Genomic DNA, 26,519 nt, shown 5'->3' with positions numbered 1-26,519 from the left:
CCCACACCCCCAGCCGTCCTCTCCTCTGGGCCCTGGCGAGCCCTGTGTCCCCAGGGCTGGAGGGTAAGCGGGCCCAGCAGCACCCTGCCTGCACACTCGGGCTGGGGTTTTGCCGGTTCCCTAGAGCTGCATTCTCTAAAATGGGGTGCAGGGAAAAAACATGAGACTTTCAGCTGCACGTGCATGTCATTTATACATCAGTGAATATAGATCTGCTGGGGGTGCATCCCTGAAAATATTTTCTGACGGGGTGTGCAATCAAAGACACTTGGAGACACTACTGGGAGGAAAGGAGGTGGCTCACGGGGGCAGAAAGCTGCTACAGGGTGGAGACCATCCCATGCCGTGCGGGCAGCGTGGCCGCACACATGCTGGTGTCACGGCTTGATGCGGCAGAGCCGCGTCCCCGGACGCAGCGTGGCTCCGGGCTGGCGGCATGCGGAGGCGAGGGGCCGCATCCCCCCGCACGCTGCGCGCTCGGGCGAGGGGCTGCAAGCATCTGGCCAGCACCTGGCTCCCGTGGCGGGGCCGGGCGGGCGCCGGCAGTGGCGGGCTGCGGGGCTGCTGTGAGCGTGGCCAGAGTGGGAAGGAGAGGAGCCGGCTTCGTTCTCATGAGAAACTTCCCCTGCCAGCATTTCGGCAGGACCGGGGGCGAGGGAACGGCCGCGCGCCGGGTGAGCACACGCTCCTGCTCACGTCTTAATGAGTTCTTGTTTTAATGAGCGGGACCGGGGTGGAGGGACCCTGGGGACAGCTGGGAGGGTGTCCCTGTGGGTTTGTCCCACACCCGGTGTGGGGCAGGACTGTGCTATCCCCCAAAAGGCTGGAGGTGCCCCATCTCTGCATATGGCCCCCAGGGTGGGAAAGGGACTTCAGCCCCTCTCCCAGACTGGCCGCCATCCCATGGGCCACTTCAGCCCCTGCCACAGTGGGAGAGTACAGCAGGGAGAGGTTCTCCGTGGGCAGCGTGGCCATGGTGGCAGGGCGATACTGTGGCAAGGTGGAGATCCAGGCTGGGGTGGCCCCACAGACCCCAACATGTCACCTCTGCCCAAGAGCCGCCTGTCAGCTCGGGGCTTGTTGGGGACCACTCTCCAGGGGAAGGTGCATCAGGACGCAGAGAGACATTTTGCCTTCTTCCCCCCAGCCCATCAGCGTGGTATCCCACGCCGGGGTCACCCTGGGGGTACCTGACTCCCAGCCTCAGCAGCAGCTTCCTCCGGGCTGGGGGAAGGTCCACAGCATCCCACATTCCCAAGGAGACCGTGGGAAGCTTTGAAAAAGTTGGCCTGACTCTGGGCTGCCTATTTATAGCACCGCACGCTCTGCGCTCTCATGCTTCTGTTCCCCAGCGTAGCTGCACGGGACTGTTTATATTTCCTCTGCTCTGCTTCCCCCTCGGCCGTCCTTCCCAGGAATGCTGGTTGGTATGGCAGACATGGGGAAGTTGAGGAGGATTCAGGATGAGCAAGCAGCATCACAAGGGATGCGAGGGCACCAGCTTGCCCTCACCTGTGTGCCCATTCTTCCCTCCGAGGATGGCCGTGCTGGCTTGGCAGGGTGCAGACACAAAGGATGGGGCTCTGGCATGATATTTTGGGAGCCCCCAGCTTGCTGCCCGGCCTGGGGCTCCTGGCAGGCTCCTACTCAAAAGGGCAAAGGTGTTTTTGAAGTTTAATAACAGCCTCATCGCAGGCCTTGCAGAGCTGATGGCTGCAAGGGATGAGCTGCAGGAGAGAAGTGGATGTGGATGGGGGCTGCAGTCTGCCCAGCCCACATAGACCTGATCCAGTCCCAGCCCCACCCCTGAGCATCCCTGCTGAGGTGGGGGCTGTCCCGGTGAGGGCCCCACTTCGCCTTCCTGCCCTTGCTGGGCCCGCAGCATCCTCTGGGACAGTGTGTTGGCCTCTCCGAGGCAGGAGGGTCTGAGAGGGGGCAGGGGCTGTGCTGGCAGAGGGCTGGAAGAGGCAGAGCCTGCTCGGCACTGGCGGTGCCTGGCTCCCTGGGGCCTGGCTCCCTGTGACCCCACACCCGTCAGCAGGTAGCGTGATGGCTGCCAGGGCATCGCTGCCTCCGTGTGCGGTGGCTGAGTCCCTGCACACCCCAGTGGCGGGTGGAAGCTCACGGTCTCCCTGAGCCCTGGGCAGAGACCAGGAGCGGGGCCAGACTGGGAGAGGCTGCTCTGCTCTCCTGGCCACCTCTGGAGTAACCAGGATTTGGCAACAGAGGGAGATCACTCACATTCTTGTGCTGGAGGAGGGTGCAGTGCTGTGGTTAACCCCCTCGGCTCCCCAGGAAGCCCTTCCTCCTGCCTCCTGGGGTTTGGGGAGCGATGGCTTCCCGCCATGTGCATGGACCTATCTTTTGTATGGACAGGAGTTGTCTGCCCCATGGTACCGTGATCTGGGGGCACCCCTCCTGCACTGTCACCCGCTGGCAAAGGGGTGGCTCAGCCCAGCTCTGGTGCCTCCTGCGCCCACGCAGTTCCCTTGCTGGGGTTGCTTCCCACGGGGGTCAGATGCCCATGGTCTGCTCAGCATGCCCATGCTCTGCCAGTGGCAGGGCAGGGCTGGGCTGGCCCCTGCCAGCCTCCAAGGGTAGAGCTGTGACCCTCCCCGTTACCTTCCCTCCATCCATCCCCTGGGCTCCCCAGCCCCAGCCCTGCATCCCGGCTGAGGATAATGCTCTCCCCAGAGGCAGGGAGCCCCCCAGAGGTCACCCCAGGATTGCCCCAGCCCCAGAGCAGCGTTTGCTGTGTGGGGCTCTCCCAGGCAGCCAAAGGCAGTCGCTCCCTGCAGGCAGCTGTTCCCAGCTCCCCTGGCCCCACCGCGGCATCACTGCCAACAGCTGCATCCAACAGGCCGGCCCTGCTCCCCAGCGCTGGCCCCTTGCAGCCCCCACATCCCGCAGCAGAGTGCTGCGGGGCTGTGACGGGAGCAGGGCTGGGGACCCCCATGAGTACAGGCACCGTACCCCAGCCTGTGCTGGGAGGGAGGGATGGCTTCAGATGGGGAGAGGGACGGCGCTGGGAAACCCTCCTCATGCAGCTGATCCAGCTCTGAGGAGGGAGCACAAGCTCCCCCCAGCCTGGGCTGCCTAAAACCAGCTGGGCTGGACCCATACAGTTGGCTGGAGGAGACTGAGCTGCCTTGGCGTTGGTGTGGCCGGGGAGCTGGGCACCCTCCTTGGCGTCCCACGTGCCAACCTGGAGCTGGGGGGCTCCTCTCAGCCTGCCAGGGGACGAGCAGCTCTGGAGGGAAACAGGTCCCTCAGGCTGCGGCTGGTCCCCTGCTCCAGGGACACAGTGGGGTTCCAACATTGCCCTGGGCTGGGTGGCAGGGTCCTTGCCCAGCTCTGCCATTCCCAGCAACCCACAGCAGCCCCACAGCTGCCCCAGGGCTCTCAGCTGACCGAACCACACCAGTGTCCCCCATCAGTGCCAGGTCACACCACCCCTTCCCTGTCAAGACCCTCAGCATCCGGGGAGAGAACACAGGGCAAGGGTTCCTCAGGAACCCCCCCAGGACTGACTGCCATCCAGCCCTACGTGCTCACCTCTGGCAACATCTGCACAGATGGGCGGCTGAGCCACCGCGGAAAGCAGAGCACCCCGGCCTCCCTGCATACTTGCTGCCATACGTGCTGCGCAGCTGGGATGGAACTAATGCAGAAAACATGGCCCCGCGCTGCAGCCATCACAACAGGGGCTGGGAGCAGCATTGCCCTGCGCTCTGCCAGCCCTGGGGAGCTGCCACCCACCGCTGGCCTCAGGTGCAGTGCTGGATGGGCCGGGGGACCAGTAGGGCTGGTGTGGTCACCTATTGAATCTCCAGCTGTGGAGTTTTGGCTGCCACAGCCACAGGGCTCAGGTGCAGAAGTGCTCTCCTGGCTGCCGAGCAGGCTGGCCCCGGTTCCCGGGGTTTCCATCCCTCTCGGCACCAATCCCAGGACGTGATCCCTTCTCCAGGCCCTTCTCCCCCTCCTGGAGACGGCTCTGGTGCCAGCATGTTGGAGGTGGGGGACAGGCCCCTCCTGCCCCACATCCTGCCCCCGCGGCTGGGAGCGCCAGGCTTGGCTTGGCCAGCATTGCCTCTTCCAAGCAAGCTGCATGGGCTGGCCAGGATCGTGTTTGTGCTGGCAAGGGGGCTCATGTGCCAGAGCCAAGACAGGGTGAGCTTGGCACCGTGTGTCTTCTCCTGCCCCAAGTCTCTGGAGAACGGGCATCCCCAGGGCCAGGGGAGGCTGCTCCTGGTGGGGGTGCTCTGGCAGGGGGTGGGAGATATGGCACCTCTGTGCCCCCTCGCCAGGTTGCCACGGTGACAGAACCTCGCTGGTGGTCATAGCATGGTCATGGCCCGTGGTGCAGGCTGCTCACAGGAAGGAGGACACAGCCCCTGGGATGTGGCTCCTCCGGCACTGGGGCCAGTGTGCCAGCCCTGTCCCTCCTGCCTCCACACTAAGTCCCCCCACGCCAAGTCCCCCACGGCCCTATGCAGAGGTGCCGGAAGCGCCATGCCAGCTTTAGCTCTGGCAGAGCCCTGTGGTTTCCCATGCCAGCTCTGAAATTGTTAGTAGTTGTTTATTGGCGCTTGGCAAACGAGAGCGAGGGGGCTGCGAGCGCTGGCTGCACCATGGGGTGAGTGCTGGCTGCCAGCTCCCGCTGGGACGCCAAGAGCCACAGGACCCATCTGGGGGCCACATGGGAGTCGGCAGCAGCCGCCAGCCCCGCCGTAACTCTTCCCTTCCCGTCCCTGGCAGAGCGGCACCGTGGCCTCAGCGGGGGACTGGGCTGGGGACAGTGGGCAGGACAAGGTGGTGGTGTGGGCTGGGGGTCCCAGCCCCTCAGGGAACCTGGGAGCGGTGGAGCGGGGCTGCAGGGGGTTAGGACAGTGTGGGGAGCGCAGTCCAGCTCAGTTTGCCGTGTATTTCAGTAGCAGCCAGACACTTGCGGGGCACCAGCTCCTGCAGCCGGGATTCAGCGTGGATTGAGAGCCCTGGGATGCAGCCAGGGAAGTAAGTCTGTCTGTGGCCATGGCCAAGCCTCTTCTCATGCCTGCCAGCATGGAGCAGCTTCCTCGTGGCACATTGGCCCCCTTACCCCCTCGCTGGTTGTGGGGAGAGCCCTGGGGTCCAGGGAGCTGTCCTGTGCTCCCTCACGCTCACGTTACCTGCTGTCACCCTCGGCTGCTCACCGAGAGCCAGGCCAGCTTCTCCACAAAGCAACCATACCGGCACAGGGTGGGGGCTCAGGACTGTCACCGCTTGCAGGCTGTCCCCACCGCGCTGTGCCCACGGGCATCTCTCAGTAGAGTTGGGAGCCAGTGCCCGGGTCTGTGTGCTCAGCCCCGGGGCAGTTCATGGCCACCACCAGCAAGACACGTGTCCCACGTGGCGTGCCCAGCAGTGATACCCACGGCTGTGTCTCCTGTGCCTTGCAGAGTGTCCTGGGACATGAGAACAACAAGGACTCCCGGCTGCTCTGGATGGGTTCCAGCGATTGCCTCATCTCCATCGGGTTCAGCCAGGTACGCTTCTCTCCAGCAAGGTGATGTCCCAGCCCCGCTCCCTGCGGCAGCTGTACCAGGGCCCCAGCTGCTTTTTTGGGTGGCCTGTGCCCCATGAAAGTAGGAGGTCCCCTCGTCAGCTGCCTGGGGCCTCAGTGGGGACAGAGGGAGGCTGGCTGGCAAGGGGGGGGGGTGCTGCAGCCTCAGCACCCACTGACACCGTGTCTGTGCCCCTGCAGATGCGGCAGCGGGAGGTGAAGCTGTGGGACACGCGGAGGTTCAGCGGGGCGATGCTCACCATGGCACTGGACACATCACCTGGGTAGGGATGGGGACTCACCGTGAGGCGGGCAAGAGGGTAGTGGTGACATGGGGTGGCATGGTGGGGACATCACGGTCAAAGACCCACAGGGAGCGTGGTGGTGGAGCAGGAGGTGGCAGAGAGCTGCTGGCACTGGCAGTGCTTGGCCGCAAAGCCAGGGACAAGGCTGGGGATGGCGTGGCTGCATCCCCAGCACAGTTTTGGGTGTGACAGGAGGGCACTGGCAGTGCTGGGAATGGCGTGGCTGTGTCCCTGGTAGCGCTGGGGTGAGACAGGTGCTCCGCAGCACTGTGGTGGGTGGTGGCACTGCTGGGGACAGTGTCTGAGGTGACTGCCAGCCGGGTGGGCATGTGCACTGGGGTGGCACGACAAGATGCTGCGGGCGAGCAAATCCCTTTTGTGCTGCCCATATGCTGGAGCGGCTCGGCTCCGACCCCCTGCCTGCGGTGGGGCCATGGTGCTTTGTGCCGTGATGCTGTGGCGGCTGCCCAGCCAGCCGTGGGCAGGCCAGTGGTAGAGCCGTGCTCACTGGGCGTCCCTTGGGGAAGTAGAAGAGGAGCTTTAGCAGTTGTAAGGGGTTAGTGCCCCTTGTCAAGGCACAATGGAGCCATCTCCTGTCTGCGGGGCTCTGCTGAGGTGAGGAATGCTCTAGTTAGACCCAGCCTGGCCTCTCCCACAGCGCCCAGCGAGCTGGCCCAGCATCACAGTGCGTGCGGGCAAATGGGCGAAGGAGCAGGAGAAGGCAGCACCTTCATCCACCCAGAGTGGTGGGGGCTTGGGACGAGGTACTTGCTGGTTTGCGCTGGAAGCCGCCACCTCTCCCCAGAGCTGCTGGCAAAGCACAGGGGTACCAGGACCCACACTGGGCTGACTCCATGGCGGGCCGGGATGCCGGAGCAGGCGGGGTGGTCGGTATTGCCTCTGGCAATGAGCTGAGTGAGCTGTGACAGCAGGGCTGGACCTTGGCCGAGGTGTCAGGTCCGAGCTGGTGCTGGCAGCATTTGGGACTACCCAGAGGGGTGAGAATCAGCCATGGGTACAGTGGGGAAGTGCTGGTACAGTGACTGGGGGAGCAGCCCCAGGTGCGAGCATCCATCACCCTCCTGCGAGCTCCTGGGGTGAAGGCTCGCAGCTCTCCTTCTCCCCAGCTCTGCCGCCACAAAGGGCAAATGCAGCCATGGGGTTGCACATCCAGCCTTGGTGTCCAGCTATCATTAGTGTCCAGAGTGAACACTCCTGAGGGAGGCCAGGGCACACAGCATGGTGCAAGGGAACATTTTAGGGTCCCTTATTGCCGCCAGCAGTGAATTCAGTGGGAATTGCCCCAGATCCCGCTGCTTCTCGCACCCCGTGCGCATGGGCCTCCCTGCCGGCGCTGGGCCGGGGCGAGCCCGCCCGGCTAAATTGGATGCAGCCGCAGGGCTGTGCTCAGCCCCCTCTGCGCAGGCTGCAGTTATTTTGGCTGCCGGGTTTATCGGCCGCCAGGAATGCAGCTGGCGGGCGCTGCCTGCGTGTCACGCCAGGGCTCTGCCGGCTTGCGGCTGCGTGGCGGGGAGATACGGAGAGGGGGATGCGTCCCCCCCGACTGGAGGCGGTGGGGGTGAGCGGACCCCTCCTCCCTGTACCGGGAAGCCGCCAAGGAGCAGGAGGTGCTTTTTTTAGGCAGCCGCGTCGGGGCCAGCCACACTTGCAGCCCCAACCACTCCCCAGCGATAAATCTGGTGGAGATGACAAATGGCGGAGGGGGATTTGGGCTGGCTCCCAGCAGTGAGTGCTGAGTGGGGGCCGTGCTCTCCCTCCACCAGAGCCATGATGACAGGGGGCTGGTGGGACTGTGATGCTCGGGAGCCCCAGAGCTGTGGCTAGGGCAGGGGATGGGGGGCTTGTGGGTCACAGGGTCCCCCCTACAGGCAGTGCCCAAAGAGGGGAGCTGCAGGCACAGGTCAGGTTCAGTGTGGGGGTGCTGGATGTTGCTGTTCCAGAGACAGCAACTCAGCACCGTGGGGCTGGTGGAGCATTTGTGGGGCTGGGGTACCCACTGTGGATCTCTGCTGTGGCCGTGGGTGCCCAGCATGGGGCATCGGGGACCCTGCAGCAGCGTGGCGGTGCCGCCCATGCTGTGGGCCGTGCTGGGAGCTGCGGGCAGCAGCAGCAGCTCGTTGAGGCTCTTTGAGGAAGCAATCAGTGGGCGGCAGGAAACTCATACCATTCATTACTGACGCCGTGCCGGCAGGAAGGGGAGCCTGCGTCCCCACCGCGTCCCCACCACTCCCTGCCATGGGGACCTCTGCCCGCCGAGGCGGCACCAACACATCCTGGGCACCCCATGGTACCCCAAAGTAGGGCCATGGTGTGCCCCAAGGCAGGGGACGTGCCCAGCATGCTCACCCGAATGCCCACAGCCACACTGAACCCCGTGGGGTGGCTGCACCCCTGCCCAGAGGAAGAGGGCAAAGAGTGGGGGGCACCAGCCCCATTCACCCCCACATCAACAAGTGTGTTTTGGGAGTCCCTCATCCCAAATCCTGAGCAGGCGATATCTTTACAACACTGTAAACCTCATTGTCAAAGCAAGGGCTGTGCTCAGGAGCTGACCCCACGCCAACACCCAGACCCCCAAGGGGGCTGGTGTTAGGAGGCACAGGTGGCCCCAGCCCTTCTCAGCACCATGGTCCTCAACGTGCTGCCTTCGGGTACCCGCCGCTCCCTTTGACTCGGTTTTGTCTTCCATCCCAGCCCCCTTTAATTAGATCAAGGAGCAGCGGGGCCGGAGCCAGGAAGGGGCCTCAATACGTTATTGTTGCCCTAAATTGCAACCAGCACTGGTGGGGTTGGGTTACCAGCTCTGACTTGGGGTCAGCGACCAGACCCCGCTGCCGCTCGCCTGGTGGCTGGCGCAGGGCTGCACGGGGACGGTGCCATCAGTGTGCTGGGGATGGTAAAAACAACGGCTCCCTTTTGTCACTGCATCTTTTGGTGTCCCAAAAATGTCTCCAGGGAGGTTGGGGGTGCCCGCTCGCCCATGCTGCTGCCAGCTCAGGGTTCAGCTGGATCAGTAGAGCCGAGGTGACCAGGTCTGACAAGGTCCCATGGAGCTGTGTCCCCATGGTGTGTGCCGGCTGTGGGCAGAGCCCTGTGGGGCAGGATGGTAGTGAGGGCTGAGAGATGGGGACAGCCGGATCCCCACCGTGCTGCATGGTGCAAAGCCCCGCAGAGCTGGGAGGTGCTGGAGCTGGGACCTCCCCGCAGCAGGGATCCAGCACGGCAGGGTGTTTGCGGAGGGATTCGGGGCTCTTTGGCCCTCACAGCACTGGAGCAAGACATGGAGGGGCCCAGGCAGTTCCTGGGGATGCTGCCCAGGGGTGCTCAGCCCTCAGCAGCCACCTGCTGCCCCTGTCCCAGCCAAAGCCCGCAGCTGAGAGGCCTCATGGGGGCCAGGCTTGCAGCTTGACATCTCCCAGCTCCAGCCCACATGTGCACCAAGGCACGTGTCCCCACCGAGGCAAGTGTCTCCACCGTCCCTGTGCCACCTTTCCCAGGTCACCAGCTTTAATGGGACCTTGATGGCTGGTCCTGCCTCCGTCCCACTTGGCCCCAACACCCTGTGCACTGCTTTCTCCTGGGACTTTGCAGTCCTTTTGGGGTTGCCTCTGACAGCATCTACTCCAGTGGTCAGGTCTTGGTGGCAGAGCCCTAAGCGGCACAGGTCCATTCCTGTGCCCATCTCCATCCCCCTGCAGACCCCTGCCCTCACCCTCTCCTCACACAGGTGCCTGGGTTGGCAGCTGCTCCCCATCAGCAGGGAAGGGGCTTTTCCTGCTGCCCCAACTGTGCCTGGCTGCCACCCTCAGACATGAGGAGCTGGGAGAGGCTGCCCCATCAGGTGTCACCTCAGTGGGACTCATCCCCATGGGTCAAGATGCTCCTGGGCAGCCAGACGAAGGAGTTAATACTGGTGTGGCCACCCAGCTCCGCTGCCTGCCCCGGTAATTATACCATGTAAAAATAGCCTTGTGCCGTGCCTGGGGCCGCTCAGGCGGGAAGGCAGTGAGCAGTGGCCATGCTGAAATCGCTCCCAGATGAGCTGTGGCCTCTGCCCACCATCACTCCCATGGCTGGACAGTGCTTCTCGGCCCCAGCCTCCCCAGCTTTCCAGGGAGCCATCGGGATTTCTGCCTCTCCACAAGCTCTTCCCGGCCGCCGATGCTTTGCAGCAGTGCATGGGGCTGTGGGATGGGCACATGCCCTTGCCCAGGGGCGCAGGGACAGGGACTCCCCAGCACTCTACACGGAGGTGGCCTGTGCCCCCAGGGCTCTGCTCCAGCCATGGGGACCTGGGTGACCCAGGAGACCAGGCTTTGGTTTCCATGGGGCAATGACGAGGGCAGGGATGTTTCTCTGGAGGCCAGAGACCTCCAGGCAGGACACTGCCTGCACCAGGCAGGGCTGGGGCAGCGCTGTGGGCAGCAGGACTTACCCCAGCAAAGCTCCTCCCGTTGTGGCTCCCCACCAAGCCTCCCCATCCTGCCAGTGGCTCCTGGCCAGGGCTTTCAGTTGCCGGCCCCGCTGGATAACATAGCAAGGGAGAATTTGGGTTTTGGGTTCATTTCAGGGGGTTTTGCAATCTTTCCCCGGCGCTGATTCAGCTCAGAGGAATTAGCAGCACTGCACGATGTGCTGCTCCTGGCATGCGCTGGGGCTGGCAGCAGCAGGGGGGACTTTTGTGCTCAGATTCGGGGACCGTGGGGGCTCGGGGGCTGGAAGGGCACACTTTGGGTACTGCTGAGCTCCTGTGGAGGCGCCTGGGTGCAGACGTGGTGTCAGCAGGGGGATCCAAACCCCACGGAGCACCAAGCCCTGCCCACAGTACGGCCGTACCCCTCCGGGTGGGGCTGAGCCCCGCTGCCCTCCCAGTGCTGCTCCAGCCCCTTCCCCACAGGTCCCAGCTCCACTGAGCCACTGTGAAAACCTCGACTCGGGGTGTCCTGGCTGCGCTGCACCTACCCAGGTCCCCGCCATGCTGGGGCAGCCAGGGTGGCACCTCCACCGCAGCTGCCGTCACTTTGGAGCTGCTGGAAGTCCCCCAGGGGAAATTGGATGGGCTGAGGGCTCGTGGGGGTCCCCAGCACCCACCTGGCATGTGGGGGGTCCCCTGCAAATCTCCAGCTAATTGCAAGTGGGAAAAATAGCTTCATTAGAGGAAGGGCACATCACAAAGCGAAGCAGCACAGGGGGAAAGGAAGGGGCCAGGAGGGATGGGGCTCAAGGACCACTGCAGGGTCCCTGCTGCTGGTCCCTTGCAGCCCGGTGCCAAGGAGGGGACGCACTGGGACAGACCCTGCCCCCGGCTGGGCCCGGGGCACCGTGGCGGGGGCACCCGGCACGAGGCCACAGCTCTGGCGGGGACTTTTCTTCTCTCCTCCTCACGGGGCTGGAAAATATACAAAGCTCGCAGTGAAAATATTTACACAGCAGCAATTTTCGGAGGAATTTGGGATGTTAATTTGAAAAATCTGTGGGGAGAGAACCACAATGGGCTCTTTGAGCGGGCGAGCGTGGCCATCGCACCGACCCGCCCGCGCCGGCGAGGGGCCCCTCCTGCCGCTGCGCCAGCCCTAATGGGAGCCAGCCCTGCCGGAAGCCCACCTGGGAGCCGGGGGGGCCGCGCCAGACGCCCCCTGCCACCGCCCCGCACCCCTAATTGCATCCAGAGCCACTCCCTCCCGCCATCGGCGCCTGGCGAGCAGGACCAGGGCGCTGGCGGGGTCAGGGCCGAATCCTGCGGCAGCGCGGTGCCTCCTGAAGAGCCGCCGGGCCAGTGCAGCCGGCAGCGCGCGGCACGGCGGTGACCCTCAGCTCCACTTTTGCTCATTCCCTCCAAATCAAACATACCTTGGCGGGCAGGGCCCCAACCTGGAAAATTCCAGCCTGAAAGATAAAGGATTGGAAAACGATTAAAACCAGAGGGTTGGAGCAGAAACCACTTGGCAGCGGGAACCTGCCGAGCTCCCAGCACAAAACCGGCTGTTCCCGGTGCTGGGGGCTCACTGCAGGGGCCTCAAGCCTCGGCTCTGGCTGCAGCCCCCCGTTTTAAGGGGGAAACTGAGCAGGCCAACATTTGTCACGGGTGCTTTGGGGGTGCCTGTGCTGCCGGGGTGGAGGTCAGAAGGTTGTGGGGCTGGGCTGTTTGTCCTGCTGCTGGCCCTGGAGCCATCTGGCAGGCAGGAAGGGATGAAGTAAGGCTGGATGATGCACAGGGTAGTGGCCGATTCCAAACCCGTGGCCTCTGTTTTGGGAACCCCTCCTCAGCGCCCACGGTGGGGGGCAGCACCGGGGGGGTGAAGCTTCCCCGGTGCCACTGCTCAGAGCTGGGAAAACTCCCCCTCCACTGCCCTGACTCATCCCAGTGCTCGCCAACAACAACGGGAAGACGCGGCCGACGTTCCCGCTCCTCTGCAGGGGACACGCCACGCTGCCCACACCCCTGCCCGGGACAGGCAGTGCCTGCAAAAGCACAGACATTTTCATTGTCGTTATTTTAATTTATTTCTTTTTTGTACAAAAAGACGCCCTTCTGGTCTGCCTTACAAAAGAGATGTACACAAACCTGTGCTAGAAAAAAAAAAAAGTTTTCCCAGAAGAAATGGGAAATAATAATGTATAAATATTCTCTTAGAGTTCTTAAAGCTTCAATTCCCGGTTTGCCTGCTCGGCACTTCCTTCAGCCCAGGGGTCCCGAGGGTCCCAGCACCTCGGCCAGGCCTTATTGCTCACATCAGCTTCCAGGGAGTTGAGAGTCACAGGCTGTGCTCAGCTAAAGGACCCTTGTTACCAGCACGTGGATGTCCCTTAGCTGAGTCACCAGCAGCTTCCTTTTTAGCAGGAGCTTAAAAAAGCCCACCCAAACCCCAAATTAAAAACCCAAACCCCCCTTCTCTTTTGCTACCCACATTCTACACAGTCACAGAAATCAAGGCACTGAGCGGTAAAATTACTGTCTCCTCCTGAAGTGTGGCAGCCTCGGAAATTGCACATTATGGGTTTGGGGTTTTTCTTTCTAAATGCAGTTAACTCCTCGCCGTTCCTCACCCCGGTGCCGCCGCTGGAGCTCAACCCTTGTCCATCCAGGGCTCCCTTTGCCCGGCAGCCACATCCTGCCCAGTTCAGAAATAGGAGGGTTTGTGCCCTGGGGTGTTGTTGTTGCTGGGGTAGTGCGACTGCATGAGTGGGACCTCGCACTCAGAGCCACCAGAAAGCATTGCAGCCTCTGGCACCTTGTGGCCGTGGCTGCTCAAATCCCCATTTTCCAGGCAGGCTTTCACGCCTTCCAACTCCAGCGGGCTGGCATCCACCCCGGCGCCAGCGTGTGCCTTTGCCCGGCGCTGCCGGCAGTAGTACGCGCCAGCTGTCACCACCACCACCAGCAGCAGCGCGGCAGCCAGCGCCGGGACGATCATCAGGGCCAGGTTGCTGTCCTTGCTCTGGGTGACCGGGGAGTGCTTCTGGTGGCTCACTGGCAAGGTCTGCGCCTCGGCGCAGTGCTCCTCCTTGGAGACCTTCTCGCCCAGGGGCCCGATGCAGACGCGGTAGGTGCAGTTGGGCTTCAGCGCCCGCACCGTGTACTCTGAGAGCGACGCTGGCAAACGCAGCATCACTGGCCGCTTGTCCGGCCCAGAAAGGTTTCGGTAGCTCAAGCGAATGCCCTTCAGCTGCGCTTTGGACTGGATGTAGTTCTGCAAGTCCACTTTAAGGGAGGTGCTGCTGACCTGCGTGATGCTGATCTGCCGTCCGAGTGGTGGGGATGGTGTGGCTGGGGACGGCGTCATTCCCCTCACCTCCACCTGGCAGTATGCCCCAGCAAAACCCTCCGGGCAAAGGCACTCTAGGTAGTTTTGGGCACCCAGGTGGCAGGTGCCACCGTTCAGACACGTGCGAGGGGGACAGATGGGTGGCGGGGGGCTGCTGGGAATCAGAGGACCACTGAAGGGCACCAGCGTGGAGCTGCCCTGGGGGGCCCCGGCCCCCAGGGTGGGAGCAGCAGTGCTGGGCTGCGGCGCCGGGTGGCTGCTGGTGGGGAGCGGCGGGGGCGGCGGCAGGGTGGTGGGGCGCAGGGTGGTAGCGGGTGTGGTGGTGGTGGTGGTGGGGCAGCCAAAGTCGGCATACTGCAGGTGGTGGAGGAGCTTGCCAGAGTTTTTTGGGGGGAAGTGGCAGCGCGTCTCCTCGGGCCGCCGCAGGACGACACCACTCGCATTCACCCACTGCACCAGCCAGCTCATCGGGCAGATGCAGTTGAAGGGGTTGCCAGCTGCCGTTACGGCTCGCAGCCTGGGGAAGAAGCTGGAGAAATCCCGAGGGATGGTGTTGATGTTAAGGTTGCTGATGTCCAGCTCCTGGAGGTTGTGAAGGTTGTGGAAGTCCTCTGCTGGCAGCTGGGAGATGCGGGCGTTGCCAGCCAGGTTGAGCTTGGTGAGGCTCCCCAGGCGCCGCAGCACTGCTGGAACACGCTCCAGCAGGTTGTCGGAGACATCCAGCTCGTGGAGGTTGTTCTGGGCCTGGAAGAGCTCCTCGTTTAAGTTGGTCAGGCCCAGCCCCGCAATCTTCAGGGACTCGATGTTGACGGCATGGAAGGCCCCCGGTGCAATGGTGGGGATCTTGTTCCAGCTGATGTCCAGCAGCAGGAGGTTGGGCAGGTCGAGGGGGGGCACAGTCCAGAGCTGGTTGTTCTGCAGCTTCAGCTCCAGCAGGTTCTCCAGTGTGTCAAAGGCAGCGGCGTGGATGTGCTGGATCCTGTTCCTCTGCAGGTAGAGCCTCTCCAGCAGCCGCAGCCCATGGAAGGTCTCGTTGGTGATCTCCTGTAGCTGGTTGGAGGACAGGTCCAAGTTGACCAGCTCTGTCAGGGGCTGGAAGATGTTTTTCTGGATGCTAGTGATTTTGTTTTGTGAGAGGTCCAGGAGCTGGAGGGCAGGCAGGCCTGCGAAGCTGTCCTCGCTGAGCGTTGTGATGCCGTTCTCAAAGACATAGAGGGAGAGGGTGTTGGGGGGCAGCCCCTGGGGCACCGTGTGACCCCGTCTGGCTGCGCATAGGATGGTTTTGGGGTCTTGGCACTGGCAGCCTGTGGGACATGCCCCAGCCAGCTCCCCGGGGGCCAAGAGCAGCAGCGTGCAAAGGATCAGCTGGTTCATGGTGTCAGCTCTGCGGGAGAGAGAAACGCAGCCAAGGGTTAGGAGCCAGGCCCTGCCGGGGTGGCCCTGGGCTGGCAAGGCCAGGGCTGCCTCAGCGCCCCCAGCTGCTCCTGCGCCGCTGTGGGGGTGTGAGAACCATCTCCCCATACCCTGACTGGGACCCTCCGGCCCCAAGGGGACAGCGGAGGCAGCAGGGACGTCCCCACCGCACTCCTGCCTCCTCTGTGCTGCTGTGGCCTGGGACAGAGCTGCTGAGAGCAACGCAGCATGTGGGCTGCCCACCCAGCTCCATGCTCCCCTCTCCTTGGAACCCCAGAGTGCAAATCAAACATGGGGGCTCTGGAAACCAGTAGAGGGGTGGGAGCCCAGCTGCCCCTCCCAGCACACTGAGCACTACTTAACCCTTCGCTTGTGCTGCCATGACAGCAACTGCACCCAGGGTTCTGCTCCTGCCCACATTGCTGGTGGTAGCAATCCCCCTCAGAGATAGGGGCACCCAGGGTGGCTGGGGCACAGGTTGTGGGGCCGAAGGAGCCGGGTGCTCCATCGCCCCACGGGTCCTTCCTGTGCCCTTTAGAGCTGGCTGCATTCCCGCAGTCCTGGGGCTCGTAGCCGCCCCCAGGCTAGCTCCTGTCCCAGGGGGTCTGCAGGTCACCTTGCTGTTCCCTGTCCTGACGGCACTCCAGAGGCCCAGCACAGCACCCTGGACTGGGATGGAGGGGAGGATGCTCTTGGGGTGAGTGAGGCTGCAACCACCCCTGTCCCAGTGCCCACAGGTGCCCAGCTGATATCCTTGCTTTGGAGGTGGCTGGCTCCTCTTTCAACCCCATCTTTCAGCCCTTTTAATGACATTAATAATTAGCACAGATGAGGGAGGTGGCAGCGGGATCTGGGCCTGGCCTGGGGACCTGAGGACTCCTGCAGAGAGAGGTGAACCCCAACAGGCTGCTGGATGTGAGGGTGCAACCAGCACCCTGCCCCACCAGCCCCTTCCCCATTCCCAGCCATCACCACCTCCTCCTCTTCTCAGAGTTCTTCAAAGCTCCAGGCAACCCCCAGCTGGGGCTCGCATGGGGCCCCCACTGTGCAGGGGGCTGCCGGGTTGTGCAGCAGCACGTGCCGGCTGCCCTGGCCGCCCGTCTGCTATGGGGGGCCCTGTCTGGTGCAGGGACATGACATCCTGCGCCGGTGGCTGTGGGAGGGACTGGACCCACGCTACGTCCCCGGTCAGCGGAGCCCTCCATGCCGCAAAGGCACCGGCACTCACCCACAGCTGGATGAGGTTAACGTGGCCACCAGCTCTGTCCTGAGCTCTTTCCCGGGTGGGCCCTCCCCAGGGTGGGGTGCACCCACGGGCCGGGCGTGCCTGCGCCTCTGGGCAGGGTCACCGCAGCCGCCTGAGTCACTTGGCCGGAGCAGCCCTGCCCCGCCGTGACCCGTGCCGTCAGCCCCCTGACGCCAGGGAGGAGCTGTGCCACGTCCAGGGGGTCACCGTCACTGAGTCCCCCCGCTGGCTCAGCCCCCAGCCCCCTTGCTGATGCTGCTGCCAGGTCCCACTGCACCCTCACATCATGGCAAAGCCATCGGTGCTTGGCACAAGTACCAAGCAGAGCCAAGAAGCCATCATGGAGCACTTGTGAAGTGCTTTTGGGGCTAAGGGGGCTAGGGCTAGACTCGGTGCCCCTCACTGTCATGCCAGCCGTTGAGGTGGCTCCAGCAGCCCAAAGGTGCTGGCCGGCAGGCAAAGCCCTGGTCACAGGGTGTGGGGCATGGCTGTGGTGACACCACCATGCCAGGCCGCCCGGGTGGGCAGCGCCAGAGAATGGCCAGGCCTGTGGGATGCTGGCGAGGCCAAGGCTGGTTTTGCAATGCCAGGCTCGGGTTTCGCTGACGTGTCCCATGCTGCAACCAGCTGCTGACTCCGAGTCTCTCTCTCTCGTCCCTTTAATTACGCTGGCATTTCCTCCCCGCCTGCCAGGCTCCCCGCTCTGGGCAGGTTCGGCCGGCCCGGCCACGGCCGCGCATCCCCGCCTCACCACGAGTGCCGGGCAGGCTGGCACAGCTGCTCCACCCACACACCTCCAGCATCACCCCGCTCCGCCGGCACACGCCAGCATCCCGCCCGCACACTGCCTCCCTGCCGTGATGCTATTTCAAGGCAGCAAGGGGTTAACTAAGCTCAGGCTCACTGGAGTGCTCACCCCTCTGAAACCGGGGACAGGGGAACAGCCTCCCCATGTCCCAGAGGGTCCCCAAGGGTGGAGAGGGGGCCCTGGTTCTGCTGGAGGTGTTAAGACCGCCCTGCCAGCGGCCTGCTGCTGCCTTGGCTGGGCTCCCCTGCGCCTGCACCGCAGATATTTGCCGAATTATTCATATTTTCCGGCTGTGGGGAGGATCTGGGCTCAGATTCCCCAGTCCCAGCTCAGCCTTTCCCTGCCAGCCCACTGGGGTGGGAGCACCGTGTCCCCCTCCCTGCTGGCAGCCCCCCGGGCCAGGCCATCCCCCTGCTTGCCCAGGGCAAGGACTCGGCAGGGGACACCTCGCTTCACACCCGCTAAGTGTTTTAAGGACAAGGCCAACGCAGTCCCTGCACCACAGGGTGACACCTCCGCAGGATGGACTGGAGGAGCCCCACTGGGGGTCCCTGCCCTTCCCCGCCACTTGGGGACACAGCCGTTGTCCCCAGTGAACCCGACACAGCCAGGATGTCCCTTCCCGCACCGACAAGCGAGGCCCTGAGACCAAACAAAGCCGCCGTTGTTGCCGGCAGGGGGCCAGGCCGGTGGGCTGCCTCCTCGGCCCGCGGGCACCGGCGCAGGCAGGACAGAGGCCCTGCAAGAAGCCAGGTGCTGGGCTCTGTCCCTGTCATCGCAGGGAGGGACATGATGCCTTCACTAGGCAGGACACAGGCACTGCTCCCCTCTCTTACACCCCCTCAAAACAAGCCCATATCAGCACATGCCTCCTTCCGAGACCCAGCTGGGGGGAGATGCAGGATTAAGCCCTTAATCCTCCTCCCCTTCAACCCACCCCGCGCCGCCGCAGCTCCCACCTCCTCCTGGGCTCCCCTCCCTATTTAATTAAAGTTTCCGCAGCAGCCCTGGAGGAATGCAGGCCTGGTTATTGCATTCCCTGGGACGCTCGCCGGCCCCTCCATCCCGCTCCTGCCCCTTTGACCCGGCCGCGCTAGCCGGCTCAGGTGCCGGCAAGGAGAAAAACCAGCAGAGCCACTTTACCAGCCGCCAAACCGCCTCCGGAGGAGCCCGAACGCCGGCAAAGGTTGGGAGGAGGCCGGCGATGCCACGCGTGGCCCCAGCAGCACGGGCAGATTCCTATGGGGTGACTGGGGTGACTGTGGCTGTCCCCAAGCGTTTCCTCCTGCCGCGTCTCGCCGGCAGAGCCAGCCGGGCAGGCAACGCTTGCGTCAGGGCCACCCTGTGAGGCCACCCAGCCCTGGCGTGGTGCAGGGAAAAACAGTAATTAGTGTCATCCTTGACACCGGCACTGCCCAGCACCATGTGGGCAGTGGCACGGCCCTGGCTGGGTCAGGTCAGTCCGGCTGCCCCAGTCCCAGCAGGATGAGACCTGCTGGTGTGGGGCACGTCGGCAGGAATGGGTGTGGAGGTGGACACTGGTGGGGTTTTTTGGTTGGGAAAGAGGGGTCTTGGACCTGAGCATCTCTGATTGGCTGTGCTAGCTCTTGTGACAGTTGCTGGGAGCCAGGTATGGCAAAGGACAGTTATGCCATAGTGGCCCTAAGTCACTCCCCAGAGAGGGTGACAGGGGCCAGCACCCTCCAACACACACCGGGTGACAAGAAGCATGCAGGGAGCTGGTGGAAGGAAAGGCGGTGCAGTATCCCTGCCGGCTGGCAGCCAGGCTGGCTGGTGGCCCTGCTGGCACCCATCCCTGTGTGCCAGCCAGGGGGAAACCCTCACCGGCACTGCCTGGGGACCTGCTCTGCCCCATAGCCAGTCAGCAACCTGGGACACCAGCCCCAGAGCACAGGCCAGGCCAGGGCAGCCAAACCCCACCCCAGGCAAGCCCTCCACCAAGGAGGGTGGTGGTGAACACCACTGCCAGCAGCTCCCACCTCTGCCTGACCCCAAAGGGCGAGCCCTGCTGCCACGTCTGCTGAGACAGGGTGAGCACAACATAGGCCCAGCACCTTGCCACTCCCGTGTGGGTCCTGGAACCCTTAGGCTGGCAGGGTGGGTTGCAGCCACCCAGTCACAGCTGCAGGGAGCCAGGGTCCACATTAGCACCAGACACATCTCTCCCCTTCCTCATGACGGGAGCAGCGCCAGGCGAAGGTCCCTGGGCCAGGCTGCAGCACAGCCCATGGCAAGACAGGCACAGGAGACCCGGGGCTCTGCCTGCACCCTCGTCCCTGCCCACTGCAGTGCTTGTCATCCCAGCAGAGGCCTCGTCACCAGCCCAGGTGGGAGGTGGCCGGGTGCCTCCGGCTCAGCCAAGGCCTCGAGAGGAGTAGGGCATGCCGACCCCCAGCCGAGGCCTGGAGCGAGTTTCTGGCCCCGGGTGCCCTGCCTGCAGCCGAGCCCTGGCTGTCACCCTTCCACCCGGGGATGGCAGCCGGCCCTGGGTGTCCCGTGGCCCAGCTGAGGCCGACCGGGCCCCCTCAGCCCCACTGCCCCCCTGAGCCCAGCAGAGCCCCCTCCCGCCCGTGGGGCGCCGCTCCCTCGAGTCTCCGCTCCCACAGCAAGGAGAGGGCCCGGGCAGCTGGTCCCGAGGCCGCGGGACTCACCGTGGCAGGCCGGGCGGTCACTCCATGGCGGCAGCCGGCGGCCGGGCGGGCGCTCCCCTCTCTGGCGGCGCCGCGCGCGGGGGGCGGCTTTAAAACTGCGGGGGCGGAGCCTGCCCTCCCGCCGCCTTCCCATTGGCTGCAGGGGACAGGGAGGAGGGGGTGGGGCACGACCGCTCCGAAAGGCTCCGCCTACTGCGCACCTGGGGCCCGACACAGGACGGGACCCCCGGGGGCACCCCCGGACCCCGAGGAGTCACAGGGACCCCCGGGACCTCCGTCAGCTCCAGGACCCTCAGAGCCCTCCGGGGGCCCCCACGGCCCCTCAGGACCTCCCACATCCCTGGGGCCAGGGTACCAGGGATCTCAGCATCCCTGGGATGTATAGACAGATGTATAGGGGTAGGTAAAGCTATAGGTGCAGCTACAGGTATCTCCCAGCATCCACGGGACTCCTGGCACCTCCGGCAACCCTAGGCCCCTGGCACCCTTGGCACCCCTGGTAACACCCTGCCATCCACATAGATCCTGTCACCATCTGCTGGGGGACAGGGGGGGCAGTGGGTGGCCCTCGCAGGACCGCCCCCGTGCCCCGGTGACGGCAGAGCTGTGCCGAGCACCACAGAACAATGCTCCCCCTTCAGAACTGCAAGGACAGCACAGGCCACGCTTGAACAACCAGGTACCCAGGGTGCCCTTGTCCCAATCCTGGGCCCCAGCGGTGGTGGCAGTGCTGGTGATGGTGACCGCAGCTGGCCAGGGGACCCCGGTGCCTGCCACGGCCACCCCACCAGCCTTTGCCTATATCGTGCCAACAGTCCCATGGCAGGACTGTGCTGTACTGACCACGGCTGTCTCTTGTGCCAGCCTGTGGCAGCACCAGGGTGTCCCTACTGTGGGGACCTGCTGGGTAGGGGCAAGGCACAGCCTTTGTTTTGCTGTATTTCCTCAAAGCTGTGCAGTGTAAAATCACAGCATGGCACAATTCCCTGCCCCCAGCATAGCCACAGAAACGTCAACCCAAAAGTAATAGATTGTGCCTTTGTTCTCTGCCTGCAGAGCTCCCTCCTCTGCCCCTGCCAAGGGAAGGCACAGAGGTGGCTCTGTACTCCTTGTCATTCCACTGAGTGTTCCTGTCACAGTCCCTCTGGCCACTGAGCATCTCCTCGGTCATCACGGTCCCCTCCAGCCAGTGAGCATCCCCCAGCCACAGTCCCCTGCAGCCACTGAGCATCCCCCTGGTTGTGGTCCCCTCTGGCCACCAAGCATCCCCCTGGTCATTATCTCCTCCAGCCACCAAGCTCTGCCTGGCTGCCATCCCCACCAGCCACCAAGCATACCCTCAGCCACAGTCCCCTCTGGCCATCGAGCACTCCCTGGCTGCAGGCTGGGACAGGGTGCATGACAAGGAGCAGGGACACGCTTCATTGAGCACAGCTCTGGCCACTGGGCTCTCCCGGGGCTGGCTGGCACGGCAGGTGCCAGATGAGGCAGGCGGCGTGCCGGGTGTGCCACGCGCCCACCCCAAACTTGCTGAGCCGGCCCAGCCACCCCAGGGTTCCCTGCAGGTGCTGGCGGCTTCCCTGAATGGGGCCAGGTGCTGTCACTGGGTGCAGGGTTTGGGGTGCAGGGCTGGGAGGGGGGTGCCCCATGGCTGGGCACATCTTTGCAGTGGGCACCAGGCAGCTGGGGCTGGAGCAGCCGGCGGTGCTTTTGGTGCTGTCCTACTGCAAACCCGTCACCCTAAGGTGGGACAGTGGGGGTCATGCTGTGGGGAGCTGTAAGTCAGAGGAGCAGCCCAGCATGGCAAGGGGACCCCCTGGCACCAGCACCCCTCCGCACCACAGCTGCCCTCCCACAGCAGGCAGGGCCTGATGCTGCCCTGTGCGTCCCTGGGAACGGTTTTGGTGCCTGCACCAATGGGTGCAGGATCTGGCCCCAGGCCATGGGGGTGCTGCACCGATGGGTGCCCCCGGCTCAGCACCCTCCTTCCCTCCTAGGGCGGCCATCCCCCTGTACGATGCCGACACAGGGCTGCTGGTGCTTGCAGAGAAGGTGAGGTCTCACAGCAGCAGGGTGTAGTGGGGTGCAGCGAGGCACAGCGGAGTACAGAAGGATGCAGGGGGGTGCAGTCAGGTGCATGTGGAGGTAGTGCAGCGCAGCAGGGTGCAGAAGAGTGCAGCAGGGTGCAGGTGGGTGTAGGAGGATGCAGGGAGTTGCATTGGGGTGCAGGGGTTACAGTGAGGTGCAGAAGGGTGCAGAGGGATGTAGCGAGGTGCAATGGGGTGCAGGGGGATGCAGTGGGGTGCTCCCCACTGCCCCACTCAGGCCCCATCCCTTCTGCCTCTCTCGCAGGGAGAAAACCTCCTGTATTGCTTGGAGGTGGCACATGCGCAGCCAGCACTCACTCAGGGTAAGCAGGATATATCCCGTGCCAGGCTGCTGGCAGCCCCAGGGGTCTCGTCGCTGCCTGCACTGCCTGCCCCACGGCCACCCTCCCTGTCTCCCAGTGACCCAGTGCTGGACAGAGGGCAGCACGCGGGGCCTGGGCGCGGTGCCACGCCTGGCCCTGGACGTCATGGCCTGCGAGGTGCTCCGTGTCCTGCAGCTCACCGACACCGCCCTCGTCCCCATCAGCTACGTGGTGCCACGCAAGGTAAGGGGGGGGTTGTGAGTGGCACTGTGTCACCCGTGCCTGGTGCCATCGCAAGAGTGACACCTCACCAGCACTGGGTGATAAAGGGCACCTGGGTGTGGGGGATCCCAGCCTCCAGCCTGGGGGGAGCAGCAGAGGAGGTGAAACCTGGGTGCTGATGGTGGGTAGTACAGGCTGGAGGGTGGGTGCTGAGTACTGGAGGCTGAAATCTGGGTGCTGACAGTGGGTAATGCTGGGTGCTAGATGTAGGAAGCTGTGTGCTGTATGCAAGGTGCTGGGTGCTGGAGAAGGGATCCTGGGTATCAGATCTGGCACACTGGGTGCTTAAACCTGGAGGCTGGGTGATAAAACATGGGCACTGGGGCTGGGTGCTGAAAGGGGTGATGCTGGGAGCTCTGTGCTGTTTTGGAAGCTGGCTGTGTTCAGGGCTGTGCAAGGGAGCCCAACACCGGGCACTGTCTGACACCTACAGGCTTTGGCACACAGCTTGTGGGGAAGGGGCTCAGTGGCCAGAGGGGATGGGGTGCCCAGGGCTGCCCAGGGGATCTGCAGCATGCCCAGGGGTGCCCCATGCCAGGCGGTGCCAACTGGCAGCAGGCCAGGAGCTGTGGGGTTCTGGGGACACCCACCTCACCTCATCCCCTCTCCCACAGTCCATCCAAGACTTCCACGAGGATCTGTTCCCCGACTGCACTGGGACGCTGCCGGCCACCAGCGCCCAGGCCTGGTGGGCAGGGGACAACCAGCAGGTCAGTGTCACCCGGGGAGGTGTCCCCATCAGTGGCATCACCCAGACCTACCACCACTCCCTGCCCACCACTCTGGCCACCAACAGGTGGGGAGGGTGAGCCTGCATCCCGCACGGAGACCCATGGAGACCTTCACCTCCCCTGTCATCACCTGCACCCAGCTGCAGGCAGCCGACACTGGCCCTGCCGACACCGATGCCGACCAGAGCGTGAGCATGGGGTGCCAGGGACTGTGCCACGGTTGGCGAGGGGTTGGGGGGTCCCCACAGCCTTCATCCTGCAGGGAAGGGCAGGGGCTGGGACACCTGCACCCCCTGCCCACCCGCTCTCTCTCATAGGAATGCAGCGGCTACTCCTCACCATCCTCACTGGCCTCGCCAGGCAGTGCCACCACCTCCCTCTCTGCCAGCACTGGCCCCTCCAGTGGCTTTGCCAGCAGCCCCAGCCAGAAGTCACTGCAGAGCATTTTGGGTGAGCGGGCAGCCAGATGGGCTTGGTGTCCCCCAGCTGAGGCCGTGTGGGGGTGACCTGGGGTGCTCACCCCATCCCCCACCTGTGCCAGGGCCCAGCTCCCGCTTCCGGCACGCGCAGGGCAGGGTGCTGCACCGTGACACCCACCTCACCAACCTGCGGGGGCTCAGCCTCACCACACCGGGCGAGTGCGATGGCTTCTGCGCCAACCACCAGCGCGTTGCTCTCCCCCTGCTCTCCGCCGGTGGCCAGATTGCCATCCTCGAGGTAACCACCGGCACAGCTCAGCGGCAGGCATGATGCCGGTGGGCACAGTGCAGGTGATCCCCTGGCTTTCTCGCACAGCTCTCCAAGCCGGGACGTCTACCCGATGTGGCCATGCCCACCATCCAGAACAGCACAGCGGTGGCTGACCTCTCCTGGGACCCCTTCGACCCACGGCGCCTTGCTGTCGGTATGTGTGCCGTCCCAAGGGGAGTGCACCAGGCTAGTCCCCTGGCACGCCAGATCACTTTATTAACCACTGCCCACCCGTTTTGGTGCCGTAGCGGGTGAAGATGCGAAGATCCGTCTGTGGCGGATCCCCGAGGGAGGGCTGCAGGAGACGCTGCAGGAGCCTGAAGCTGTCCTCCAAGGTGGGGGCACATGGGGAGGCACATCAAGCACCCCACACTGGGGCAAGCCAGCCCAGTGTTGTCCCCATCCCAGTGCAAGTGGGGACAGCTACACACCACCCACCCTTACCAGGTCACACAGAGAAGATCTACTCCATCCGCTTCCACCCCGTGGCATCTGATCTCCTGGTTTCCTCCTCCTACGATATGACGGTGCGGATCTGGGAGCTGAGTGCCAGGCGGGAAGCCTTGTGCCTGTGGGGACACACGGATCAGGTAAGAGGTGACACATCTGGGGACACCTGAGGGGTGTGTTTTGCCAGGCAGGGGACACACATCTGTCTCCCCAGATTTTCAGCCTGGCTTGGAGCCCTGATGGGAAGAAGTTGGCAACAGTGAGCAAAGACACCCGGTTACGGCTCTACGAGCCCCGGCGCAGCGCTCAGCCTCAACAGGTATGATCACAGCGATGGGGATGAGATGGAGAGCTGGGGGTGCGGGCAGGTGCCTGCGGGGGGGAATTCCCTGCCCGCACCCCCAGCTCTCTTGGAACTAGCAGGTTGATCTTCACTCCACACAGGAGGGTCCAGGTCCCGAGGGGAGCCGTGGAGCACGTCTGGTTTGGGTTTGTGGTGGCGACTACCTTCTGGTGTCTGGCTTCGATAGGTAAAGATGGGGACACAGGCCCGGGCCCCCAAGGGACATCGTGCCCCCCCTGCATTGTCACCTCCCCACAGCCGCAGCGAGAGGAGAATCCTCCTGTACCGGGCGCAGGCTCTGCCTGAGGGACCTTTGTCTGTCCTTGGCCTCGATGTGGCCCCATCCACCCTCTTACCATTCTATGATGAGGATACCAGTGTTGTCTTCCTCACTGGCAAGGTGAGGGTTTGCCCCCTCAAAAAACTGGGGGGGCTACCTGCCTATAGCACCCCAGCAGTGTGGAGCGACCCTCCATGCCCCCATCTCACTCTGTCCCCAGGGTGACACCAGAGTCTTCCTCTACGAGGTGACTCCCGAGCCCCCCTATTTCCTCGAGTGCAACAGCTTCACCTCCAACGAACCTCACAAGGTAAAGGGGGGGCTCACTGGGGCAGTGCTGCCTGTCCTTGACGCCCCTGCCTGCGCTGCCAGACCTGCAGCAGGCTGCTCTCACACCTCTGCGCCATCAGGGCTTCGTCTTCTTGCCCAAAACGGTGTGCGAGGTGCGGGAGGTGGAGTTTGCCCGGGCGCTGCGCCTCGGGCAGAGCACCCTGGAGCCCGTGGCTTTCCATGTGCCACGCGTGAAGGTAGGTGAGGGGACCCATCCATGTTTGGGGTGGTGTGGGAGGTGGGGGACCCCCTCAGCACCCCTTGCCCCGCAGAAGGAGTATTTCCAGGACGATATCTACCTGCCGACCCGCGTGTGGTGGGAGCCGGCCCTGGGCGGCAGCAGCTGGCTGGCGGGGCAGGACGGGCAGCAGCGCCGTGCCAGCCTGCGGCCGGCAGACATGACGCCAGGTGGGTGCAGTGTCAGGGTGCGGACCCCAGGCCCGCGGGGACAGGTGGGGTGTGTGTCAGCCGTGGGGCGAAGCTCTCCGGCCCCACGGTGATGCGATGCTGCTCTCCCAGTGAGCGAGGCCCCCAAGGAGGCTCCGGCGCGGAAGTTTGTCCCGGCGTCCGTGTACCTGGAGGAGAAGTCTGACGAGCAGAAGAAGGAGGAGGTGGGTGCTGGGGCGGCACGCAGCGGCGGGGCCGGGGCTGGGGGTGCTGCCCCGCACCGCACAGCTCTGCCCTGCCTCCCCGCAGCTGCTGAGCGCCATGGTGGCCCGGCTGGGCAACCGGGACGACCCGCTGCCGCAGGACTCCTTCGAGGGGGTGGACGAGGACGAGTGGGTACGTGCCGGGGATGGGGGGGACCAAGGGCCGGCGCTGTTCCACCGCGCCCCTCACCTCACCGGGCCTCCCGCAGGACTAGGCCGGACCCTGGCACCCCGAGGACCGCACCGGGGACCCCGCGCCCGCCCGGGCCCGCCGGGAGGAGGAGGAGGAGGAGGAGGAGGAGGAGGAGGAGGAGGAGGAGGAGGAGGAGGCGGCGGGGCCGGGCCGGCGGAGGGGGAGGCGCGGCAGGGCCGAGGGCCGCACCGGGACAGGCCGAGCAGCGGCGCTGAACCCCGTGCCCACCGCGGGCAGGCCCCGCTATTAAAGCCGCTGCACCAGCACCCGTGTCCTGCCGTGATTCCGGGCCGGGGGCGGGCACCGGGGACCGGGGTGGGGACACAC

The 26,519-nt window shown here is 64.4% G+C and overlaps 2 protein-coding genes across 3 annotated transcripts in view; one reads left to right on the top strand and one right to left on the bottom strand.

Annotated features, from left to right (window-relative positions):
- The window catches only part of CORO7 (coronin 7), a 37,270-nt gene extending 10,812 nt beyond the window's left edge, over window positions 1-26,458 (top strand). For both annotated transcript variants that reach the window (XM_065030870.1, XM_065030871.1), the window contains 22 exons: window positions 5,439-5,525; window positions 5,744-5,826; window positions 21,771-21,825; window positions 22,126-22,183; window positions 22,281-22,426; window positions 23,080-23,175; window positions 23,262-23,384; window positions 23,514-23,646; window positions 23,738-23,913; window positions 23,992-24,100; window positions 24,195-24,281; window positions 24,394-24,536; window positions 24,611-24,715; window positions 24,841-24,926; window positions 24,998-25,139; window positions 25,240-25,329; window positions 25,430-25,546; window positions 25,622-25,757; window positions 25,869-25,960; window positions 26,046-26,132; window positions 26,209-26,293; window positions 26,330-26,458. In XM_065030870.1, the coding sequence (XP_064886942.1) occupies window positions 5,439-5,525; window positions 5,744-5,826; window positions 21,771-21,825; window positions 22,126-22,183; window positions 22,281-22,426; window positions 23,080-23,175; window positions 23,262-23,384; window positions 23,514-23,646; window positions 23,738-23,913; window positions 23,992-24,100; window positions 24,195-24,281; window positions 24,394-24,536; window positions 24,611-24,715; window positions 24,841-24,926; window positions 24,998-25,139; window positions 25,240-25,329; window positions 25,430-25,546; window positions 25,622-25,757; window positions 25,869-25,960; window positions 26,046-26,132; window positions 26,209-26,214 (2,157 nt within the window). In that variant the 3' untranslated portion in view covers window positions 26,215-26,293; window positions 26,330-26,458. The remainder of the gene's footprint in view (window positions 1-5,438; window positions 5,526-5,743; window positions 5,827-21,770; window positions 21,826-22,125; window positions 22,184-22,280; window positions 22,427-23,079; window positions 23,176-23,261; window positions 23,385-23,513; window positions 23,647-23,737; window positions 23,914-23,991; window positions 24,101-24,194; window positions 24,282-24,393; window positions 24,537-24,610; window positions 24,716-24,840; window positions 24,927-24,997; window positions 25,140-25,239; window positions 25,330-25,429; window positions 25,547-25,621; window positions 25,758-25,868; window positions 25,961-26,045; window positions 26,133-26,208; window positions 26,294-26,329) is intronic.
- Window positions 12,348-19,927, bottom strand: VASN (vasorin). The gene is made up of 2 exons (XM_065030872.1): window positions 19,774-19,927; window positions 12,348-15,018 (listed from the first exon to the last, which is right to left on the bottom strand). The coding sequence occupies exon 2, from the start codon at window positions 15,006-15,008 to the stop codon at window positions 12,990-12,992; it is 2,019 nt and encodes a 672-aa protein (XP_064886944.1). The 5' UTR covers window positions 15,009-15,018; window positions 19,774-19,927; the 3' UTR covers window positions 12,348-12,989.
- Window positions 26,459-26,519: the final 61 nt, after the last annotated feature.

The sequence above is a fragment of the Columba livia genome, chromosome 15 (genome assembly GCF_036013475.1).
Source record: "Columba livia isolate bColLiv1 breed racing homer chromosome 15, bColLiv1.pat.W.v2, whole genome shotgun sequence".
Lineage (NCBI taxonomy): Eukaryota > Metazoa > Chordata > Aves > Columbiformes > Columbidae > Columba > Columba livia.
Note: the sequence above shows the minus strand (reverse complement) of the source record. Positions and strands in the feature narration are given on the sequence as shown.